The sequence below is a fragment of the Brachycentrus maculatus genome, unplaced genomic scaffold, assembly GCF_059751285.1.
Source record: "Brachycentrus maculatus isolate JH-2025_06_01 unplaced genomic scaffold, ASM5975128v1 h1tg000495l, whole genome shotgun sequence".
In the NCBI taxonomy this organism is placed as follows: Eukaryota; Metazoa; Arthropoda; class Insecta; order Trichoptera; family Brachycentridae; genus Brachycentrus; species Brachycentrus maculatus.
This window is the reverse complement of record NW_028281242.1, coordinates 177,729-204,382: the sequence shown is the minus strand read 5'-3', so window position 1 is coordinate 204,382 and position 26,654 is coordinate 177,729. Positions and strand designations below refer to the sequence as shown.

General features: G+C 35.4%; 2 protein-coding genes across 6 annotated transcripts in view; one reads left to right on the top strand and one right to left on the bottom strand.

The window, feature by feature from the left end:
* LOC148301978 (uncharacterized) overlaps window positions 1-26,654 on the top strand; it is a 145,034-nt gene that overhangs the window by 98,229 nt on the left and 20,151 nt on the right. The gene's annotated exons all lie outside the window — the stretch shown is intronic.
* Window positions 1,262-20,121, bottom strand: LOC148301979 (uncharacterized). 4 transcript variants are annotated; one of them, XM_088272355.1, is made up of 7 exons: window positions 19,863-20,121; window positions 10,016-10,650; window positions 8,945-9,092; window positions 5,210-5,413; window positions 4,154-4,340; window positions 3,270-3,465; window positions 1,262-2,126 (listed from the first exon to the last, which is right to left on the bottom strand). In XM_088272355.1, exons 2-7 carry the CDS (start codon window positions 10,240-10,242, stop codon window positions 1,796-1,798), a joined length of 1,293 nt encoding a protein of 430 aa, XP_088128481.1. In that variant the 5' UTR covers window positions 10,243-10,650; window positions 19,863-20,121; the 3' UTR covers window positions 1,262-1,795. The 4 variants fall into 4 exon arrangements, with proteins under 4 accessions (XP_088128481.1, XP_088128480.1, XP_088128482.1 ...); XM_088272354.1 differs by having other exon boundaries at window positions 19,905-20,121; XM_088272356.1 differs by having other exon boundaries at window positions 19,995-20,121.

The window sequence follows — 26,654 nt, the reverse complement described above, 5'->3', positions numbered from 1 at the left end:
GTATTATTTTATCCAAAGTTCCACACCATGAAAAAATCCCTCCAAGTTGAACTGAGGTTCGAAACTTGGAGCATTGTAAAAACACAAACGGTTATGTCAGCCGCGTATGGGACATGTTTTATGAAAACACATACAGTTATGCGAGCCGCGTGGATCCGGTTAACACATTGTTTGCGAGAAACACTTAAAAGTGTATTTTATATACTGCTGGTAGAGAGCGGGAGACACTTATAAGCGTTTTATATGCTTACTTTTGGAAGAGCCGAAGAGATGCCAAAAAATATTGTGTGGCGTGATGGTTAGTTAGTTAGTTAGTTAAATAATGGCTTTCTTTAATATGAATATTTATATTAGAACATAATTTTGATGTCAACTGGCTTCGAAGCAAACCTTCCTCAACACCTATTAGTGCTTAAAACTATCTATTCAATAAAAAATACATGTATTTGGCGGTTAATAGGGGTTGCGTAAGAATCTCAGTGGCTTTTTTGTTTGTCTTGATAGGCAGTTAAAAATGACGGAATCAAAGGTGGAACACTTTTATTAAGGGAAAAATTATTCATCTAACGGTATTATTTGTGCTTCAAATTATAAAATAATGACATTAGTTTGTTTTGCGATTAAATTTATTTCTTTAATTACATCAATTTTATCTGAATTTTTTTTAATCATATCTGTAAATTTATATACATATATTATATTAGAGGAACAAACACATGAGAATAGAAAGTAAAATGAAAATATACAAAACATGTGTTTGACCAATAGCCACTTATGGGATTGAGGCAAGAGCAGATACTTCTAGAACAAAATGTCGACTTTGAACTTCCGAGATGAAGACTCACCGATCCATAACCGGAAACATATTGCGAGACCGAGTAAGAAATACCGACATCCGGAGCATGTGTAAGACGAAGGATATTGTGAGGTGGGGACGACCAAGAAGGTGATACTGGAATGATCATGTAAACAGAATGTCAGATGACAGACTTCCACGTTTCGCCCTTCAGGAATCCCTGAAGGACGCAGAACGCCAAGCAGACCTCCAAAAAGGTGGAAAGACAGCTGGGAGTCAAAATCCCAAGAGCTACAAGCGGAGGCATAAACAGATCCTTAGGATCTAGAAAAAGAAGAAGAAGAAGACGATTATGATCATTGAAATAACAGTTGAAGTTTTTTTTGTGATGATTTCATATGGTTTGTAGTATTTTTTTTCAATCGATTACTCAAAATGTTGGCAGTCAAAGAAAAATTAATACACATGTTTTTATTGTTTTTATTTTTCATGAACATCTTTTGTGGTAAATCAAATTGCGGGTAGATTTAATTACTTTTATTAATACACAATTTCACTCTCCCAATTATTTTTAAATCACCATTGATCAATGAAAAATAAGCTTTTATGTTTTCTTTATTTTAATTTTTTTTTAAATATCTTAATATGAATAAACAAAAGATTAATAATATTTTATAAATGTGTCCTATTAATTTCTAAATCGTATACTATATTGAAGGCTCAGTTACACTCAAGCGCATAATTTAAACTGAAGACACAAGCAATATTAATTGATCAATGAATTTATTTTCAATTTTGTATTTAATTGCTGTACGTATATTAGTTATTGAATCAATATATCAAATAAGAAATCATTTCATTTTATGAAAAAAATTACAAATAGATTTTTTATTTAATTGCTTTATTTTTCAATTAATCATCGTAGGTTAGTGGACTTTATTATTTGGCAATGGATATATATTTGTTATAATTTCTAAGTTATATTTATAATTCATCGATCTACGCCAGTTGCTCGTCGATAAACTCTTCGGCGAGCAATCCCTGATCCATGGCGTCCTTCAGAGCTTCCTCCAGGCGCGTCTCGGCCTTCCCGTCTCCCAGGGCCACGTCCACACTGCCCAGGCAGAGCAGGAGCGCCAGCAGGCTGGACCTCCTGTACTCCTTCCTCAGCGCGGCCTTGGACCAGCCCAGGTCCTCGATGTTCTCGCCGAGAGACCGACAGGCGCTGGACACCCGCGAGAAGTAGTAGTCGAGCAACGGGTATTCGTGCTTTCTGCGAATTTCTCCGCTGACTGAAGATACTAGCAGCAGAGCCAGATCGTTTGTGGGCCTAAAATGAAAAGTGGGATTTTAAACAAGGGATTCTAACCACTTCTAAAATATTTAAGTACCTCAATTACACAAAGACTATATGGAAGTCTGAAAGATAGAATCGATACCTTCTCGATATGCTGAGATCTTGAGAAGACGCTTAATGTGTTATATAAAAGAAAGCAGACTCTCCTCTTTCTGTTTGAAAAGTTTCCTTCAGTTACATCGTCAAAAGAAACGATAATAGCCTTGAAAAGTTAATGGTTATTGGAGTGGTCGAAGTTAATAGAGGAAGAAGAACGTACTTACTAGATAGACTGGCCAAATCAAGACCAGAGACGTATGCTTCATATTCCCTGGACTTCAAGAAGACGCTAAATATGTAATAGATAACAGAGTATCCTACTTCTATTTGAAGAGAGTCCTTCAGTTTTTCAGTCAGATTGCCAAAAGAAGCAATTACAGCCTTGATAGGTTAATGGTCATAGGAAGGGTTAAAGGTAGTAGAGGAAGAGGAACATCCCTACTAGAAAGTCTGACCATCTGTGGTTGGAGTGATGCGAACAGAGAAGATGTTGTTAAAAATACAGCCAACCATCAGCAGTGAGGAAAGTGACGCAGAAGAAGAAGAATTACCCCCAGTAGCAAACAGAATTTGCAATAATTAGATAAGGGTTAAAAGTAGTAGAGGTAGAGGAACATCCCTACTAGAAAGTCTGACCATCTGTGGTTGGAGTGATGCGAACAGAGAAGATGTGGCTAAAAATACAGCCAACCATCAGCAGTGAGGAAAGTGACGCAGAAGAAGAAGAATTACCCCCAGTAGCAAACAGAATTTGCAATAATTAGATAAGGGTTAAAAGTAGTAGAGGTAGAGGAACATCCCTACTAGAAAGTCTGACCATCTGTGGTTGAAGTGATGCGAACAGAGAAGATGTGGCTAAAAATACAGCCAACCATCAGCAGTGAGGAAAGTGACGCAGAAGAAGAAGAATTACCCCCAGTAGCAAACAGAATTTGCAATAATTAGATATCCGATAAAGTCAAAAGAAACCTCCAAAAGATTTTAAGGTGGGTTGTGTAAAGTTAGCATCTGTATATTACAACCACAAAATACCACAAAAATCCGTGGGCGATTATGATAATTTGCTGTTGCATTCACCTGCTCAGTGTGACCATTTGCCAGTCCAATATGCAGCAGTCGTGTTCGCCGTCCTTCTCCCTGAACATGAGGTTGTTGCACCAGAAGTCGGTATGGGTGATGACCGCCATGGGAGGGGCCGGTCGCAGCAGGGCCTCAATCAGCTTCCGAGTCTTGGGCCTCAGTGCCTCCAGCGAAGATTGGACATTTGCTAGACCTGAAATACAAGCTATTTGAAAATTCTCATCTCAAAATATTATGGGTCTATTTTTTTATTCCCGAAATTATTTGACAATTCGAGATCTTCTTTTTCCATGGTCCTTCATTGTCGGTCACCATAAGCCATCTTGAAGTTTTTTTTAGATAGGAGTTGCATTTATTAATTACCTTGCTTATATTTACAAGGTTTATAGATCGATTGGTGGATTTTTGTTTATTCTAGCTAAGAACATGTTTTATTTTAATATGTGTTGGGAACACGAAAGATAAACTAGTGTGGGCCAATCAGGAACTTGTCAGCATTTGCTCATTGCTGGGAGAAAAAACATGTAAAACTCCTAAGAAGAAGCCGGACTGTTGACTGTTGTCAACAGGCCGTCCGTTCCACTAGAAGAGGGTTCGGCATTTTGTGCCCTAGCTCGGCTTATGGTACCAATGTCCTTCACTATTTTTATCTTATATGATATCAAATCTCAAAGCTTGTCCATTGGACATCTTTTGCATCTGACCATCAATTGTTGAAAAGTTGCTTTTTAGCAATAAGCCCGCCAATGTATTAATTTCTTTTCTGTACATGAAGTTAAAATAAATAAATAAATTATTGAATGGTCTTTAGCGGTCCACCATGGCATTAAAATTGGTAGAAAATACGCAAAGAGTATTCTCAGAACGTGTTCTAGTCATACCAGGACGGTCCTGCAGGAACCTTGCCAACTGCGGCAGTCCCCTTTCCAGCAGCTGTTGGTAGCTGTCTGACGCTCGTTCGCTCTGGAATAGGAACGGGTACCGAGATCCCAGAGGAATTGTAGTCGTTGAACTCAGTACCAGCGACAGGGCGTGAACTCTCGCCACTGCGTCCATTGCTGCTTCGGCCTAGAATCATATACAATCATACCAAATATGATTAGTCACATCAACTCTTTGATTAGTGTGACCAACTAGCTTTTTGAGGAATGACTTTGTAATTATACCCATGTGTATTTTAAGCGATATAAATTGACTGTCGTGACTGGATAATTTGTTTCGTTATCAAAATGAGTAGTCTCTTTTTATGTTTTTGAAATGTCATTATGGATAATACGATTCAACTTCTTAACGTATATAGGAACTACAGTAATATCTATTATAATATTTACCCATAAAATGTTTGTCATCAAGGAAATAGGTTATTCAGGAAATAAATAGGAAATAGGCTACCTGTTATTTTAATCTAAAAAGGATAATTTTACTTTTTGAAAATTATTATCTTCTTTGAGATAGTCCAGACATGACTTCCGAAATGCTGATCATTTAAGCAAATATGTATTGCGTTTTCTTTATTATCTTAATTGAACAATTATTTGATGATGATAAAGCATTTCAAATACTTGGACGTGGTCAAGTCAGAAGTTGGAATAATCGGAATAGAACCAAAATAGAGGATATCATGGATCGCGTGGCAAGACTCAAGTGGCAATGGACGAGACATATTGCAAGACAGGACCCTACAAGATGGACCCAATTTTTTTGATATGGCAACCTTGGGAGAATAAGTGAACCGTCGAAAGACCCTTAAAAAAGATGGTTCGATGACATAGCTGCTGGGAGGGGGGGGGTCAGAACCTGGCTGGCTGGAAACAGCAACTGATTAAAGGAAATGGAAGAAAAAGAAAGATACGGATGAGGCCTATATCCAGCAGTGGATAACACAAGGCTAGAGAAGGAAAAGAAGTGACTATAGTCAGATGTCTGTTGCCAATCACCTGTTGCAAGGTGAGTCCGTCTGAGAAGCTCGCCGTGCGGTAGCCCAGCGGCCTGATGTCCTCCAGGATGAGAGCGCTCTCCGGCCTCTCCAGCGCCTCGTTGTCCTCTCCCCTCCCGTAGTGGGCGTGGTAGCACTTGGGTACCGGCAGCACCACCGGCCTTTCCTTGTCCAGGCATTGCACCCCTTCCAGATCCGGCACCACCTGGAATATATGGCACCTTTAGATCTCTGTAGAGCAACTCACAAATTAACTAATATTGATCACTAGGAAACGTGACACGTGTTTCGATGCATTCCGCATCATTTTCAAACACTGTATGTGAAGCTAACTTTATAATCATTATTAATGTTTAAAAAAGCATTTACTTTGTAATTTTTCATTTTTACTCTTTTGTCCTGACGAAGAGACGGGCACGTCTCGAAACCGGCAAACGAAAATCTCGTAGAGTGGTTATGTACTAACATTATAACTGTCCGCCTTCGTAATGTAGTAGTTAGCGCGTTTGACTACCCTATTAGACGTCCAGTGTTCGATTTCCAGGATCGGTCAAAATAAATTTTAGTATTTTTTTACTGTAATGTTTACTTAACATCACTCTAAAATGGTACCTGAAGCGCAGGACTGATCTAACCTTACTTTTGAAACCTCACAATCGCACTGCCGAATCCGATACAGAAGCTTCTAGGCTCTTGCAAATCAATTTTTTATGAACTAAATATCGAAAATTATAAGAAAATATCGAAGGAATTTGTATCACGCTTTTACTGTGTATTCACAATAGCTTTCAATGTCCCTGTCGCTGCCAATCTAAATATGTATATACAAATATGGAAATGCCTCGTTTTAATGCATTTAACAATCAATGTATAAGACTAACTACGTCGATACGATGCAGTGCCCTGTGCACCAGAAGAAAGAGGAGTCTTAATAACAGTCACGTCGGGATTCTGAGTATAAGGCGTCCGTCCATCTTGATTAAAATTTTGGTTAGTTGAAATAGTAGTCTAAATGTCCCAGATAATTCATGCCTCATTCTATCCTGCCTTCGCTAGAGCCATAGCGAGAACTAAATGGGAATATCTAATGAAACCATGTATCATCCAGCAGGTCTAATTAACATGTCAATTAAACAATATTTTTATCCACCCGAAATCATATACGGTCATCATCACTGGTCACCGCTAAGTTGCGGATCACAGGCTCTCAAACTTTTTCAGTCTGGCGCCCACCTATCGAAATTTCTCGTCTAAGGGGAAAAGAAAATCGGTAGAATTTCCCCTCGTAGAAAGAGGGAAGGAATAATACACTAAATGCTCTTTGCGTACGTTTTGCGAAATAATACGGCGCAAAAAGGAGATAAAAAAAGTTACATTGCGTAATTTGGAATTTCCTACATCCATCGCATATCGCTTACTCCTTTCAAGAACGTCAAATATCAAAAATCGTACATTTTCAGTTGTGCATGTTTTCGGAATGCCCAGAAAGTGTACTATATCCCAGCAAAAGCGGTATATTTTTAACTTTATATTTGCCCGCTACAGGGCAGAAAGTGTTATTTTTGCATTTTGAAGAAAAGGTATTGATTAATATACTAAATATTTTTCAAATGAAGAAGAAATATTCAGGTTTTACCTAAAAAGATCTGTTGCACAGTAAAAAGTTCAATAAGTGGCTTGATATTTATTTTTAATTCATTTTATTATATTTTTAAACTTTAAAAACGATCTCCTGAAAAATCAAGTTTTTTGATATATGACGTTGTTAAAAGGAGTGAGTGATATATGAGCTTACTTCTCAGTATGCTATATCCAGAGGGAGTGTGTGAAAAGAGGGGTTAGTTGAATTATGTTTTCCTTTGATTTTTTAATCGGAAATTAAAGGTACAAAACATTATTCACCCAGCTTCTTTTCCGCATACTTTTCAGGCATAGTACTGAGTAGTAAGTACATGCGAGGGATATATGAATTTCCAAATTACTTTTACGCATTGCAAAATTAATGCTTGATTTTTTTTTCCTTTTTATTGAAAAATACTCAAAAAGTATTTTTCAAAATATTTATTTTATTTTTTCATTAATTGATTCGGCAGTCACTTTGTGGTAAAATCTATCTATTTTTAATTAATATTTTACTTAGTAAATACCACTATTACTAATTACTTACGTATTAGGTATTTACTATGTAAAACTATAATTAATAATTTTATTTTGTTATGTTCTAAATTGTTTTTTTTTTTATGTAGGGGAAACTGTCCACCATATTTTTTTCTAATTTTATGATATTTTAGTATACTTTTTTTACACGGTATCGCGTGGAACACGTGTACCGTGTAAATGGGGAGTTTATTATTTATTCAGTACTTTTCGGCACTTTCTTCCGTCTTTTCAGGCCTTTTGTGTCCTCTATAGCGCTCACAAGGGGGCGACATCGCCCACTTTGAGAAAGACTGTTGCACAGATGGTCGTTGCCCTCAATTTGTATCGTTCTGCCTCTTTTTGTTGTGTTGACGATTTGTAATAACCGGACAAATTACAGTGGCGATTTGCGGTCTCTTCGGGCACGTGTTTTTGTATCGCAAACCGCGAAGCGTCACTAATGTTAGACGCCATTGTTGCCGGGAAATAAAATCATTTCGAATTATAAATAAACGCTGTTGCCCCTTTGTGCATTTCCTCGTTTTATTATTTTTTTTTCCTGTTTTCGTAGCAAGTTTACACATCGTATTACTCCTAACATGCAACGTTTCGTGTTTGGGGGATATTTTTGTCCAATTTTGCCGTTAATTTGATGTTTTCGAACACTCGACTTCCATCATAAAATCGTCCACTTTTGCATACATTACTTAAACTATTATTTTTCATTACAACTTTTGAAAAAACATACTTTTTCGTGTTTTTACCAGCGGATAAAATGATTACAACAATTGAATATCCGGGACTCTCACATAACCCTCTATCTTCGGTTGTCGCGTCCGCTGCTCTACCTATTGAGCTATACGATAAATTCATAATTCCCCACCTCTATTGTATTTTTGATCTAACTACGCCAGCCATCTTTATATGATTGGATACACGAATCTTTATATTTCCCCGGAGTAGACAGCCAGTTTGAAAAAAAGTTTGTTTTTAACCGCAATGGCAGTGCCATCTGTTGAACGCTACAGCAATATACGCAATACGCTGCCCCATTGCTCATGGGGGCAGCGTACTTCTTGTCAGCTGCTGTAACTTGTCATTTTCAATGTTTTAGATTGCATTGTCGTTTCATTGATTTTTTAATATTTTCACTGCTTCTCAAGCATTTTAAAATGAAACATATTAGAAATGTGCGCTTTTCTATTTTCTTTATTTTCCATTTGACCAGACTGAGCTACAGCACGGCTGTCCAAACTCAAAACACAGTAAGGGACTTTTTTTTTGCATTTTCGGACTAAGTTGATTCTACTTAGTCCAAAAATGCAAAAAAAACATACTACAAAAAAATGTCCCTTACTGTGTTTTAAATTTGGACAGCCGAGCAACGCTTGGCCGGGTGCATCTAGTTTAAAACATAAATTAATTTATGCTCTCCGATTTGTTCCTGCCTTCAAAACTGTATCTGTCTGTGACGGAAAAACCAATTGATCAAACCGCCGATCATTTGGGCTTCCCTGCGGTACACCGTTCCATGATAATCGAATTACAAAACCGTCAACCACACATTAGAGTATGTATTACCAGTTAAAATACTAACCTCGGTGTAGAATTTGATCTCTCTCAGATCGAATTGCGCTTCGGCTACAAAATATCTGCTGAACGGATCTCGCGGTGGCAGCTTCACGACCAGTCGCAACGATCTAGCATTTCCTTCTTCGCCGTTCGCCTCTTCGCCGAGTGTGTACCTAAAAAGCAACAAGTGATCGTAGCTGGTATCGATATATCTTTAAACCACCAAAACGTCTTCCTCCATCTTCCATCCGAATAATAATGTTTTGGAGATGCCAATAAACGAAAATACAGTTTCGTTTATATGAGAAAACTAAACATGGACGGTTACATTTTATATTAAAAAATCCACTCCGCACACTTCTTCAACATTGTGTTTGACAGGTTTGTTTGCTCGTTAGGTACGTCACAGATGCATTTAAATGTAGCTCTAAAACGGTTCTCATCTCCATCCAATCTCGTATATTCCGGAGCCAGGAGATCTGTCTTCTGCCCAAACCTCGTCGACCCTCTATTTTGCCTTTTATGATTCTGTGCTCATACTTCTAATAGCTCGTACTTCTCTCCTCTACGCACATGCCCCAGATAAGACATCTTCCGGACTTCGATATTAGTTAGCAACTGTCTTCCTACTCTTACTCTTTGGAGCACATTCGCGTTGCTGACCATATCGATCCATGGAATGAGTAACATTCTACGATGTAGCCACATTTTGAATGCGTCTTACTAGTTCACAGTGCAAAAAAATAATTAATCGAGTAGAAAAAGTTGAAATCGGGTTTATATGAAAGGTAGTAATCTAATATATTCAAGAGTAAAAAAAACACTGGGGATAAATTATATCTAAGTACTATCAAAGGCCAAGGTAAGCACTGCTGGAAAGAATTTAGAGGCTAAATTTATACCCAGAATGATTTTGATGACCAAAAGTAGTTGGGGCCATCTCACCTCCTGCTTACGGTCAACCTTCATGAACAAAAGCAGTTAGGTCATCTCACCTCCTGCTTGCGGTCAACCTTCATGAACAAAAGTAATTAGGTCATCTCACCTCCTGCTTACGGTCAAACTTCATGACCAAAAGCAGTTGGGGTCGTCTCACCTCACGCTTACGGCCAAAATGTCGCTCAGCGCCGCCTGGCCGGCCCCGCAGCCCGGCCTGACGTCCGTCTGCCGCAGCCGCACCTCGCGGACCGCGTGGTACTGCGCCAGGGCGTCGGCCAGCCAGCGCTCCCCGATCGGGCACTCGCCCTCCACCTCGGCCCCCGTCGGGCTCGAGCCCGAGCTGCCCGACGACCCGGAGGAGTTGCTACCCTCGCTGTCGGACATGGCAAAGTTGGTGGTCGATTCACTTCTGTCCGGAAATTTCGATCATCGAAGTCACAGCACCATAACTCGAGGGTGAATTTCACTTCATTACACAAGCAATGAGAATATTATGATCAAGTTTACTCGAGGGCGAATTTCACTTTATTACACAAACAGTGAGAATATTCTGATCGAGTTTACTAGAGGGCAAATTTCACTTTGTTACACAAGTAATGAGAATATTCTGATGAAGTTATTCGAAGGCTAGTTTCACTTTGTTACACAGGTAATGAGATATTCGAGGGCTTATTTCACTTTGTTACACAAGTAATGAGTTATACGAGGCAAATATCACTTCAATACACAAATAATCCGATCATTCTCATCAAGTTATAATAATTATTTAATCTCCTTTATCGCGTTTTGGGCCTGCAAATCAATATTAAAGTCTATTTTAACATATTTTGTATATTGAAAGCATTTTTAACTTTGTGGTATGGTAATATAACACTCCCCTTATTATTCATCGTTCACTTTGTGTAACTAAAGTGGTAATACACAAAGTGAACGATGAATGATAAGGAGAGCGTTACTATTTGAATACATTTTTTCAGTTTTAAAATTGCTTCTGCTTTTCAGATTTTCAATCCGGAATTTGTGAAAAAAAAATTGAACACGCACAAAATATTGTGAATTTAGGCGCACTTTATATATCGCTCACTCCTTTCAAGAACGTCATAAATCAAAAATCGTAAATTTTCAGTTGTACATGTTTTCGGAATGCCCATAAAATGTACTATATCCCAGCAAAAGAGGCATATTTTAAACTTAACATTTACCAGCTACATGGCAGAAAATTTTGTTTTTGCATTTTGAAGAAAGGGTATTGTTTAATATTTTTTTTAAATATACTAAAAAAAATTAAATGGAGAAAAAACATTCAGGTTTTACCTAAAAAGATCTGTTGCACAGCAAAAAGTTTAATAAGTGGCTTGATATTTGTTTTTAGTACATTTTATTACATTTTTAAACTTTAGAAACGATCTTCTGAAAAATCTTTTTTTTTTTATTTATGACGTTCTTGAAAGGAGTGAGCGATATGTGAAAAGTAAATGTTTACGTATACGGACGATTTCCGCCAGCAAATCGGTTTTTCCGTTCTACGTCACACAAACAGCTGACTTTGTGGAGAAGCAACGACCCCCCTAGCCAGACGGGAACCATCCCCCAGCCGGTAGTAATAATATATCGGGAAAACAATCCCCGCCCCCGCCCACGTTGTCTGATGGGCCCAAAATGGCGTCGTTAATTACCTCGTCGACGTTGATTAGCTTCTGTGCTTCCGAACCACTCCATAAAACCACTTTTACTACCCGGTTAACTTTTTTCAATTACTGAAACATTTTCACGAAATAATGGGTTTGTTTGTTTTTTTTCTAAAACTTCATACTGAATGGCATCGAATCTTTGTATTTTCGTAGATATTTATTTTATCATTACGAACGATATATTTTAACCAACTATCTCACTAACGACCACGCCGCTTCCCGCAGGGATAGGCAGAGACAATAGAACGCTACACATTGGTGTGGCGTTATAGATTGCTATATTTGCATACAATATTCGTATAGATTGCTATATTTGCATACAATATTCGTCCTTTCCACATACATGCATCTCCGCACATATACCCGCCAATTATTCAGACTCCTGATTTGATTAATTTAAAGTTTTTGAAATACTTGATCATGACAAGTTTTCCTAGGTTTTCCTCTGCTTCTCTTGCCAACCATATTCGCCTCATAAATTTGTTTTACTGTTTTTTCTTCACTAATTCGATTCACATACCCTAACCATCACAACAATACACCTTTCTTAAATTTATTTATTTAGCATAAATTAGATTACCTTGTATAAATTTCATTAACATACCTACTACTATAAATAACTGTAAAAAGAATAAACACTTTTTTTTACGTTTTTATTTTATTATAAATTTTATTGCATCAATTGATTCGACAGTCACTCTGTGGTAATATGTCTTCATTTTTAATTTAATTTTCAACTGGTAAATACCACTATTTCTTAAAATCTAACATGACATGTCGCTCACTCCTTTCAAGAACGTCATAAATCAAAAATCGACAGTTTTCAGTTGTGCATGTTTTCGGAATGCCCAGAAAATGTACTATATCCCAGTAAAAGAGGCATACTTTTAACTTAATATTTACCCGCTACAGGGCAGAAATAGTTGTTTATGCATTTTGAATAAAATGTATTGTTTAATTATTTTTTGAAATATACTAAATGTTTTTCAAATGGAGAAAAAACCTTCAGGTTTTACCTAAAAGTTCTGTTGCATAGTAAAAAGTTCAATATTGGCTTGATATTTATTTTTAATTCATTGTATTATATTTTTAAACTTTAAAAACGTTCTCCTGAAAAATCAAGTTTTTTGATTTATGACGTTCTTGAAAGGAGTGAGCGATGTGTTTTGATGCATTCCGTATCATTTTTTAAACACCATAATATATTTTAAGAAATATTGGTATTAACCAAGTAAAGCTTATTGTTTAAGACTTGGCATTTACCGAGTAAAATATTTATTTTTCATTTCAGTTTGTAGTCCTTCTTAATGCATTCATAGCCCCAAAACACTTCGTGGAATAAATACATAAAATTACGTTTACCAACTCAAAGGGAAAGATTAGACCCTCAATTTGCGTCAAGAACTGGTATTATTCAATGTAAAATTTCTTTTTTACGCGAGAATTCTCTAACAATTTTACGTTAGCATCTTATTTCTTATTTATGATACAGGATTTTCAAATGAAATTAAGAATAATGAATGCTTTCACTCTACACGCTTTGTTAATATGTCTGCGAACAAAAATATTTTATGAGCTTTGTAATATAATATTCTTAATAATTCAAAACTAACGCCAAGGTAAGGCCCTTAAAATTACCCTAAAAAGATCATAAAAATTAATTATTGAAAAATATCTTTACTTATCTTTTTTGATACGTGTTTTGATGCATTCCGAATCATTTTCAAACATTGTATATGGGGCGGGATGCATCAAAACATATGTCACAATATTTGATTTTTATTCATTTTTATTTTTATTAGGTTAACAACAGCAACATATCGCTCACTCCTTTCAACAACGTCATATATCAAAAATCGCAAATTTCCAGTTGTGCATGTTTTCGGAATGCCCAGAAAATGTACTATATCCCAGCAAAAGCGGCATATTTTTAACTTAATATTTACCCGCTACAGTGCAGGAGTGTTGTTTTTGCATTTTGAAGAAAAGGTATTGTTTAATTATTTTTTTAAATATACTAAATATTTTTCAAATGAAGAAAAAACCTTCAGGTGTTACCTAAAAAGATCTGTTGCACAGTGAAAGGTTCAATAAGTGGCTTGATATTTATTTTTAATACATTTCATTATATTCTTTAACTTTGAAAACGATCTCCTGAAAAATCAAGTTTTTTTATATATGGCGTTGTTGAAAGGAGTGACCGATATGTAAAACAAAACATTAAAAGATAAACATTAAATAAGCCAAATATAGTTAACCACAGAAACATAAAAATGAGTACAAAATATTTAGTGTAGATCTAGTAAATAAACTCGTATTTCAAGAAATAGTGGTATTTACCAAATGAATTTTGATTTCAAAATGAATATGTATTACCGTAAAGTGACTACCGAACCAATAAATGAATGCGTGTGTGAATGTGTTCATCGTAATGTCGATGCATTTAGAAATTGATATGAATATGTATTTTAAACTTTAGTTTGTCAAAATTTTAGCAGCCATCATGCATGAAAAAATTGTTACATATTAATAAATATAGTCAATTTATGTATAAAGCGCCATTTTCGTAAACACCGTGAGGGTGCTTTACAATTTACTTATTAAAAACTTCCTTTTTTTCAATTTTATTCCTCTTAGCTTCTCTTATATGGCATTTTGACTTTTACCAAATTAAAAACAAATGCATATCTTTTTATATCGAAATTCAGCTTCATGCGTTCATTTTCGTAAAACTCGAAAAGCAGATGATGGATCTACTTGAAATATTCACAAACGCGCCCTTATGTTGAATCAACTAAAGGAATATGGCTTTTAGAATTTAGTAGGTTATGCACCCCAGTTTTTTTTAGTTATTATCAAAGTACAATTCGCGTAACATACGTTCTGTTTTCGCAGTTAGGCGACAATACATTGCAGATTCGCCATTTCGGCGTCGTAAAAGAGCGCGCTAAACTCCTAAGCATTCCGAAGCCGCGGTCGTTTAGTGCGCCGTTATATGTGCATTTACCCGAGATGGGGAGAGATTTCCCTCCATATCTGTCTCCGTCACGCTCGCGCGCGCCCCTATGCGCGCGGGTGCGAGCGAGACGGGGCACCCCGGCAGTGCCGACGGGAAAAGCGCAAGTAAAAGGGGTCCTTTATTTGGAGTAGGTAGGGACCTGCCTTTATTCGAAGTAGGTACTTTTTCATACAACTTTTTTCTAAGTACTTTCTTGGCGCGAACTCATGTATTGTACCGTCGCACCAGAACCGGGTTGTTTCAAGTCGTAATTTTGTTGAAATATCTTACAAAGTATTAGCTTCAAATATTCAAAAATGTATATTTTTTTTAATTACTAGCTATTGTCAATAGTAATAATAATTACTAGTTATAGTTACGACAGGCGCCGCGGCGTAGTCGGGTAGACGCTTGACTGTGAAACTGGCGTTGCGGGTTCGATTCCTGCCACTTGCAAAATTAATTCAAGAAATATTCATTTTCAATTGGTCTGGGCAGAAAGTGTTGTTTTTGTATTTTGAAGAAAAGGTATTTTTTAATTATTTTTTTAAGTAAACTAAATACTTTTTAAATGTAGAAAAAACATTCAGGTTTTACCTAAAAAGATCTGTTGCATAGTAATAAGTTAAAAAATCGGTTTTATATTTATTTTTAATGCATTTTATTACATTTTTAAACTTTATAATGATCTCCTGAAAAATCAAGTTTTTTTTATATATGACGTTGTTGAAAGCAGTGAGCGATATGTGTAGAGATGTACGGATGTGAAGGAAGCTTATTAGAATGTAAATAAAGGCAAAATAATATACTCTCTGCCTGCCCCTGCAGCGCAACGGCGTGATCGTAATAGTAATAAGTACTGGTTATTTTAAAATTCAGATAAGAATTTTTCATTGTTGAATGTTAATTTTCCGCTCGTCCCCTTTTTGGGTTATAATAAACTTATTTTTTTACGTGCCCAATTTGCCCGACTGAAAAAAAATATCGCGTTCCATTAGCCCCGTCCGAACGTCAGTTATTATTTTTTTTTCAAGGAATAACCCGCAAAGTCTCTATTAGAGGCTTGTCTGCAGATAGGATAGGGAAGTTAAAAGTGAAAAATACAATCAAAAACACCCAGACCCATTGAAAATGAATCTTTCTTGAATTTATTTTGCAATTGGCGGGAATCGAACCCGCGACGCCAGTTTCGCAGTCGAGCGTCTACCCAATTACGCCACGGCGCCTGTCACGTGATTGCACTTCCGCCCAGCTAGGGCACAGGTAAACTGTGACGCAACGCCCGCAATGCAGCTTCCCTATGTAACTCTTCCCGCTCTCCCTCTGCCCTCATGTTCTCCTGCTCTCTTGCGATGACGTACTATGACCACCTCCCTCCCTTACTTGCAATGCACGACCCTACCCCCCTGCATGCACAGCATACTGTATATTTGATGCCCCAATGAAATAATAAACAAGTTTATGTTGAAGTATTAGGCGTGTAAGTATGTAAGTAAATCTCGGTATTACGAACTTCACGGGACAAAAAAAAATATTTCGCTATAATGAAAATTCGTTACACTGAATGTATAGGATATGACACATTTTAAATTTATTTTATCACTTCATTATTATTATACCCACTCTTATTAGAAAATTAAAATTAGTTATTACTGTTACACTGCACCCGATCTTCCGGCCAGTGATCAATACAATATAGGTAGGTACCTACCTACCACAGGACACAACAGAAATGAAAGTATGATTTTCAAACTGCGAGACTTTATTGGAAAAAAGAAATTTATTAGCAATGAAAACAAAGTGAATTAAAAAGCAAGTTCAAATAGGTTTTTAATTTTTGATAAAAAAAAATCGTAAATTTTCTTTTGGACTTCTCTATGTTTCAAAATGAATTGTAACGTCATTTTAAAGTTTTGAAAAAAATGTTCGTTATTCTGAGACCGGCTTCGCTACATTGAATTTTGGTGCAGTACATTTTATATGGAAGTTTTCCGGGGACGAATTACAGATTCGTCAAATTTACGCGCAACGTTTTCACGCACCGATCAAGAGTACCGATCCGACAAAATATGGACGAAAGCACAAGCCAATCCAAGCTAATTATTATCGTTTTAAAACGCTAACTGACGTGCCGGACGGTAAATTCCGTGTAATTCCGGGTAGTGTACAAGCGTTCTTAATGTACACTATTTCGGTAGTGTAATGGCAAAGGGGTATATCTGTAAAAATTCTCATTTTCTAAGTTTGTTTCACAAAATGTCTAAAATAGTGTATTCCATAATCTGGCAAAAGGATATAGCTGTAGTTGCAATACCTATTTACTTTAATTAAGATATGTTCATATAAAAATACATAAAAGAAATGAGTTATTTAATTTCACAAGTTTGTTTTTGCTCTCCTGTAAAATTTGGTCTGAGACAGATATACCCCTTTGCCTTTACACTACCGATTTAATTCCCCCCTGAACCCGACCCCATATCTATCAGGCTCTGAATATGATGAGTCTCTGAATAGAGGCTTCGCGCCGAGTTCTTGATTTATGCCCGTCTACGCTCGCCGTTAGGGAGCGGATAGCCCGTTGTGTTTGCGTTGCTAATGCGATTGGCCCTTAAATCAATCACAAACGGCCATGAATACGTCCGACTCCGTTACTTGTTACTCTTCCCCGGCTCCTTATCTCGATTTGATTTAGGTATATAGGTACGAAAGATGGTTCGAGGTTTTTCATCTCGCTCAGAGAGGTTTTACTTTTTGTGAACCCACATAACTCATACGGAGTATTTCATCGTAGCGATTTTCATGAGTTGAACCGTTTCATGATATTTGTTTTCAGAGGTGAGAATTTCCTTTTCACGTTGAAAGACCGCTTGAATGTGTAAACTAACATCTCAATGTTTATATATATATATATATATATATATATATATATATATATATATATATATATATATATATATATATATATATATATATATATATATATATATATATATATATATATATATATATATTATATATATATATATATATATATATATATATATATATATATATATATATATATATAATAAAACCCTTATCCGCACCCCAATGGTGCATAGGGCACTGCTTCATATAAACGCAGTGTTATCTTGATCGTTTACACATGAAATCAGTGTTCAGTTGAAATCATATTACCCTGGACTGGTACCTGAAGCGGTGATCAGCCATTCGCTTCAGGTACCAGTCCAGGGTAATATTGAATAAATATTACAGTGAAAAAATCATTTATATTTATTTTACCCCCCCCTGGGAATCGAACCCGGGACCTCCAGAACGGTAGCGAGCGTGCTGACCATTACACCACGTAGGCGGACAATATATATATATATATATATATATATATATATATATATATATATATATATATATATATATATATATATATATATATATATATATATATATATATATATACACATGTAATATATAATAATAGATAATACCTACAGTTGTATTGACAGATACAGTTGTAGGTATTATAAAATGAATATTAATTAGTAAAATAACAACTAGTTTTTTCCACATATATTTTATTTGATCAGTGACCGGGTTTCGTTGTAACGATGATGTCGGTTGTAACGGAAACTGGTCACTGGTCAAATAAAATATATGTGGAAACCACAATATAAGTAGTTATTTTATTATGTAAAATACGGTTCCACCAAGAAATATCAGCACAAAATATAAATCTAAAAAATAAATAAAACGTCTATAATATTTCCTATATTTAAAAAATGTATAGTATATATAATTCCCGATTTTAATAAATTGTGAATTGTGATTATTCTTTAATAATCTCCTGCCTATTTAAAACGTAAATTGTGCATAACTTAATCGTTGTTTTGAAGAAGGCTCTGCAACAGGTTTGTGGTTCGGATACCAACGGTGTCTACATTGACAATTATTTGTACAATTATATTTAAGTAAGGTTAGTTATTTTTTAGGTAAGGCTGTGGCCACCGTATTTTGGGGATGCGAACGGTATTTTACTCACCGATTACCTCGAGAAAGAAAGAAGAACCTTTACAAACTTATATTATATGGCGTTATTGGTGCGTTTGGACGAGGAATTTGATAAAAAACGACCCCGAATGGAGAAGTTTTTTCAGTCATCCCACGAACTTTTACCAATACGGTGGTGGAATTGGGTGTAATATTCTATACGAAAATTACTCAGATGAAATCGATTTTATTGCTTTGGAAGGTAGCCAGAACGGCTCCATATTTTATAGGTATGTAACGTAAACAAATATTATTTCAGGCCGAAATCGGGAACAAAGTAATGTTTATTTTTGTAGGGCGCAGTACGAAAATTCAAAACAATTTTTAATTTGTTTGATGTTTTAGTTCGTAAATGCCACTATTTCTAAATAGCGGTTTTAACTAAGTTAAACCTAGATAAAAAATATGGATATCACCATAAAGTGACTATTTTTTATAATAATTTTTATTAGTAAAATCAAATCCCATTCGGATTTATATCGATATAAATATGATTGCGCAAGTGACAGTTGTTTCATCTGTTGAGTTTGCTTTGCTCAAAAAATGGGGTAAGATGATTTTTCAAAAAGATACGTCGAATATGTAATATGTCGGACGTTGGGCGTTTTAAAAGATCCCCCATAGTGCACGACTGTTTGGATTCCAGGCGCACATGAGTGACAAGAGTGTAATTACGCAGATTAGGCTATATTTCCTGATTACCTGAGTGGGTACATGCGTAATTTCCGACCTTTTTTAACGTACCCTTATACGTATTAAACTCTGTAAGGGTGTGTTTGGAAACAAAACAAATAAGTTTATTATTCATACCCTCTCGCTTAATGAACTTTCTCGAAGTGGATATATCGGGAAGCGTCGTCAGGCTAGATTTACATTCCTGCTTTATACTGTAACATTTTATTTTTCCTGAATTTACGTTAATGTCGGGTTGTAGTCCCGTGGTTAGTGTCGCTAACTCTTGAGTCAGAGTTTCTGTGTTCGAACCCACTCTACCACAATTTGATACCTATTTCTAATAATGAGCCGCTCAGGCTCACAGAAATAGTATGAAATTGAAGTATTTTTGTAAATTATAAAAACACAAATATTCCTCTTTAACAAAAAAAACTCGTTTATTGACTTTCGTGTACCATATTTTTTTTTGTTTCATTTAAGAATATATTGATTTTAGCGCATTTAATGATGTATTAATGGAAATCAATATATAATTAACCCTTTCACTGTGAAGTGTTAAATAAAATTCATTTACATTCCTTATCGGGGTTAGGTACCTCAGAAAACTGACACCTATAATTAATTCTAAACACGTGTACCGGTTTTCACATTTATCCCTCAATTAACCGTCTTCTCTGTAAATTTTGATTTCCTGACGACTAAGTGTCGTGTTTCTTTCAAAATGTAACTGATTTTCACTCAGAAATCCGTCGCAACTCGTAAAAATTGCACTTATTTTACGAATTGAACTTTTGCGATTCGATATCCGGGTCGACCGTACGGTGGAGCGCGCCCGGCGGCGGTTCGCTAACGACTGCCGGCTTCTACGCGATGTAACAATATAAAGGTTCAATTACCGGACCCATCGCGGACGTGCCTCTCAAATACGACCACTTCCCGAAAAGGAACAAGTTTTCACCGTGCAATTGTGAAAATCCTCATCAGAAAATTGAGCTTTTTGACTCTGGGCGTTTCCAATTTCTGACACGAGTTAAGATGGGCGTGGAGCCTCCTTGGTAACAGCTGAATCGAATCATCGAAGTATGGGAAAATGTGTATGAAAAAGGTATTAGTTTCTTACCCCCCTCTTCTCTTATTACCAAGGAGTTGTGTTTCCCCTTTTTGCGATGGTTCTGCGTTTTACATGGGGTTTTTCCGAGCCCCGCTATACGGGCCGCGACCGTAGGGGTGGATATGCGCGCGCACTGCCAAAGAGGGGTTGCCAATGTTGGGTCGCGGTTTCGTAGTCAGTTTTGGCGGCTGTCCAACTGGGACAGTGATTATTATTATTACCGCTGTGTTCTTCATCCCTTACTACCGATTTCAAATACATTGCGCGCTCTATTTTCTAATAGTTAATACATTACTACCTCTGACTAACTCACTGACACTCATATACACGTGGAAAAAACTATATCTTAGTTGTTATTTTATTATATAACTCGCTAACAATCGCGCCGCTTTCCCACAAGGGTAGGCAGAGAGTATAGAGCGCCGTATTACTCTGTCTTCATTAAATCAATGTCGAACATTCTTCTTTATGAAAAATGTTTGTTAAACTAAACCTTCCCGTGAAAACGCGTAATTTAAAATAATGAAAGAAAATGTTAAAATTTTCTTTCATAATTTTAAGTCTACATTGGCTACAAATAAAAATAATGAACTGACCATCACGCTGCTTCTCTGCAGGGGTAGGCAGATAAAATTGACCGCCACACCAATCTGCCTTTGCAAACAATATTCGCCTCTTCCACATTAATGCATCTCGTAATACATACACGCCGATTATTCCGACTCCTGACCTAATCACTTTCAAGTAGTTGGAATACTTGATCATGCCAAGTTTTCCTCGGTCCTATAATATAATTTATATTTGAAGCACTAACTTTGTGATTCTTCATTTTATAATTAAAATGTAACTTTGTTTTAAAATCACTTTAAATATTTATATATAACTTTATAATAATGTATTGGCCGCCTCCGTGGTGTAATGGTCAGTGTGTTTAGCTACTGTGCTGGAGGTCCCGGGTTCGATTCCTAGGGGGGGTCAAATAAATATGAGTGATTTTTTCACTGTAATATTTATTCAATATTACCTTGGACTGGTACCTGAAGCGGAGGGCTGATTACCTTTCCTTCATGTGTAAACGATCAAGATAACACTGTGTTCATATGAAGCAGTGCCCTATGCACCATTGGCGAATATTATTGTGCGAATAAGGGTTTTATTAAAAAAATATACATTTATATATATATATATATATATATATATATATATATATATATATATATATATATATATATATATATATATATATATATATATATATATATATATATATATATATATATATATATATATATATATATATATATATATATATATATATATATATATATATATATATATATATATATATATATATATATATATATATATATATATATATATATATATATATATATATATATATATATATATATATATATATATATTAAATTTATTATTAGATTAAAACCAATATTTTTAGCTTTTCCACTTTTTTATTTGACCAGCGACCGGGTTTCGTCGTTACCGACATCATCAGACTGGACCAGTCTGATGATGTCGGTAACGACGAAACCCGGTCGCTGGTCAAATAAAAAAGTGGAAAAGCTAAAAATATTGGTTTTAATCTAATAATAAATCAAAAATGCAATTCCATCACGAAGTGTCAGTGGATAATATAATATATATATATATATATATATATATATATATATATATATATATATATATATATATATATATATATATATATATATATATATATATATATATATATATTTATATGTATATATAATGTCTACCAGTTAGCTTCGAAACCGCTTTTATTTTATTTATAGTGATTTTAAAACAAAGCTACATTTCAATTATAATTATGAATCGATAATGCTTATCTCAGCCTTGAATTATTTCTTTATATCACCATTCATACATCGTTTTGCCGCACATTTCGAGCTCTAGTAAACTGAAAGGAAAGGGGTTTATTTATGAAAGTAATTCTCACCCTAGCGCCTATTTAAAAATACATTATCGTATTCACATCACCCAGACGTATACAGCTTGTCAAGCTATCTGGGTGATTGACTCCTCACTTCGGTATATTGAAATAGGACACCATATGTGGCAGTTCACACGAAGAAATAATATCATCGTTTCGTCTAATGGTACTGGGACACTTATGATAAGGAAGACGGAAACGCGCAAATGAAGACAATTATATATTTATTTATTTTTTTACAAAAATGTTAATAAAATTAGCATATAACCACTCACCGAGATTTTTACGTCTACCGGTTTCGAGACGTACCCGTCTCTTCGTCAGGACAATCACTAACACAGCATGCAAACAATACTACCCTTCACCACCATAGCACCATTTACACACTCAAAACTACACAAAATGTCTAACACATGCGATTTTTGGTCGACCCGAAGACCAACATGCACTATAGTTTTCAATACAGACATGCGTTACGAGCCGATGTTAAACGTACATTAAAATTAAACTAGGAATCGAATCTACTTATATACTTGTAGGATGAGAGGAGTGGGGGGGGTTCGAATTGGATATTGACGAATCGTGTTTAATCGATGTCGAATCAAACAATGGACTATATGTAAAATTTATTTGGTTGTATTTAGAGGAATATTATTTTTAAGTGCTTTCCTAATATAAAAAATCTCCATATTATTTAGTTTTAACCCTTTATTATTAGTGTTTAATGTTTTTACTCCCGTGTCTTTTTTGAAGACGTGATTTGATTCTATGAGGTGATTGGCAAATTCGGATTATATATTGATCAAAAATTACAAAACACTTATAAGGGCGAGAAGAACAAAGCGACGCCAATAGAAAAGCGCGAGCGCGACGTATACACGTTTGAATTTTAATCTTATCTGAGCACACAGAAATTTGCCCTCCACCCTTTATATGCGATTTTAAAGGAGTTGCATGTGGTGGGGACAATATTATAAACAAAATAAAAGTCGATGAACTGTGTCTCTTTGTTCTTCTCGCATACATTATGAATACAATTTCAATACACAAATTCTTATAAAAAATACACAAATTTGGAAGGAACAATCATGTATATTTTGAAAATAAATATTTATATATTTTTTAATTTCCCGCTAATCCTCTATTTTAGAGGCTTGTCTGCAGAAAGAAAGGAAAGGGAAGTTAAATGGGAAAAATACATCTCAAACACCCATACCAATTGAAAATAAATATTTCGTTAATTTATTTTTCGATTTACGGGAATCGAACCCACGACGCCAGTTTCGCAGTTACCCAACTACGCCACGGCGTCTGTCACTATATACATGTTCATTTCAATTTATTATTTGCGTTCGTAAAGGAGTTTTAGAATTATCTCTCCTTCTTTTATATGTGCATCGATGTCATACGGGAAGTTAACGTTCAAACTTTACTTTTATTCATGTAAATATCGTCCAATTTGATTTGTAGGACGTCCAATTTGCTTTTTAAAACGTCCAATTTGAAGTGATAAACCTATACTGTCGGGTTGTGGTCCCGTGGTTAGTGTCGCGGACTCTTGAGTCAGAGTTTCTCGGTTCGAACCCACTCTATCACAATGTGATACCTGTTTCTAACAATGAGCCGCTTAGGCTCACAGAAATAGTATGAAATTGAAGCATTTTTTGTAAATAATATAAAAACACAAATATTTCTCTTTTCTTCAAACAAATATTTGTAATGCATATTTCCTTTTCTAATTCGCTTGTGTTTATCGTGTCGTCCGGGCAAGGCCGAATGTTCCCTGTGGTAACATGAGATAAAATTAACAAAACGCGAAATATTTTGTAAGTCAAGTATATAGGGTGTATATAAAGTGTGTATAGGGTGACACGATGTTCCCGTCTCTGGGGTCAGGGGTCAAATGATACATTCACGACGCCCACGCGAGACGTCTCAACAAACTGACATTTGACATTTAAGCCATTTAATCTGGGCTCCTCTGTCACGCAGAAACAAACGTTCCAGCGGCGACTTCAGATAATACAAAGAAAACATTTCTTCTTTTGACATATTTTGGCGAAATGCGACAAAACATGGGTGCAAAACCATTGAAATAAACATTTTTTTATCAGATTTAGTGGTTTCTTATTTAGAAAATATGACAAGACGAATAAGACAAATAAATGAGCTATGTGACAAATCGTGTCCGCCTCCGTAGTGTAATGGTCAGCACGCTCGGCTACCGTTCTGGAGGTCCTGGGTTCGATTCCCGAGGGGGGTAAAATAAACGTCATGTGAATATAAGTGATTTTTTCACTGTCATATTTATTCAATATTACCCTGGACTGGTACCTGAAGCGCAGGGCTGATTACAAGCTTAAAAATTATCTGGTCAAATTATAAGCTTAATAATAAAAATGAAAATGGTATTTTCTGGCGTTTCTCATGTGTGTGATTATAATCCAGGATTCGGATCTCACATACTAATATAAAAGTTTCTGCTTAATAAAAAGCTTCTTTACATCTCACCAATAGATGTCTCTAGTGAAGTCTAGTGATTCAAGAACAAGGTTTCTAAATTGGTTCATGTATATAGAACTTCCAAGAATTTGAGTAGTGTGGTTGTCAATAATGGGTAGAATTGGTGAATGTTACACGTGTGTAAAGTGATCACTTAAACCAGCCTATGACGGTCGTTAGCCCCGTAAATGCCCAGACTTCCATATTCTTCTTCATCTTTGATGAGATGTCAAAAAATAATATGGGAAAATTAATAATACATATTGTATTGTATGATCAATTGATAATTGTTTAATCAATTTTCATATTGTACATGTTGTATATTCCAATACGTCACTTTTGCTGTTTTTCGTTATGTCATAAATGAATCGTTATCCAATAGACCCATATGCGAGTTGTTCCAATTACAGAATATCGATTAAAGGTCGGCTTTGTATGTGAAGCGTGCGTTATGAATCTTTCTTCCCATCCCCAATTTTCCCGTCGGCTTTGTTCCTTTCTCGTTTGTGCGTCGACAAAAACTAATATCGTATAATGATCGTGAAAATTGTGCAAACAAACGCCATCTGTCAACCCTCTCTTCACTTCCACACATGTGTGTGTACTCACTAGATATATCTCGCGGTGTTAACTTATTGCGGTAATTATCTCGCTAATGACGCCATACCGACTTAATTGTAGCGGGCCCGATATGTTTTCATTATTATGTATTACGCGAATCACCTACCTTCACAGTGAATCTACATTTATTTTACCCCTAGTTATTTTTTTGTAAATATAAATCAGAGGTAAAATAAGTGTGATCATAATAAAATAAAATAAAATAAATATGAATATAAATAAATCAGAGGTAAAATAAATATGAACGGACAGTAATTTCGAACCTACCTACGCCCCATTTTTTATTTAATCATAAACATTATTACAAATGGCAATTATTTTATTTTTTGTTTCGGCATTCACATTTTGCAATTTATGATAAACATATAGAGTAGTATTTACAACATTTTGAGTGTGTCCAAATACTTGTTCACAAAATCTGGATTATCTCCAATTACAGGAGTTATTTTCATATTATTTTTGATATCTCATCAAAGACGGGGCTGACGACCGTCATAATGAAAAATCGTGAAAATAACTCCTGTAATTGGAGATAATCCAGATTTTGTGAACAAGTATTTGGACACACTCAAAATGTTGTAAATAAATTATTTGGCCAAATTATATGCTTAATAATAAAAATTAAAATGGTATTTACTGACGTTTCTCATGTGTGTGATTATAATCCAGGGTTCGACCTCACATACTAATTTTTTCGTACGAGTTTCTGCTTAGTAAAAAGCTTCTTTGCATCTCACCAATAGATGTCTCTAGTGAAGTTCTAGTGATTCAAGAACAAGGTTTCTAAATTGGTTCATAAATATAGAACTTCCAAGAATTTGAGTAGTGTGGTTGTCAATAATGGGTAGAATTGGTGAATGTTACACGTGTGTAAAGTGATCACTTAAACCAGCCTATGACGGTCGTCAGCCCCGTAAATGCCCAGACTTCCATATTCTTCTTCATCTTTGATGAGATGTCAAAAATAGTATTTACAAGTTTTATTCTACTGTTACTTTCTTGTGTAAATATTAAAATATAGCTTCGTTATTTTAAATCATCCGTTTTATTAATTCAGTTACAACCAGTTTAAAACCACATATTTATTTATTTTTTCATAGGTTTTTTTATTTTATTTCATCATACACATAATTACAAATTACAATAATGTGCCCTTAATGGGTTTTCCAGTGCCGAGGGCAC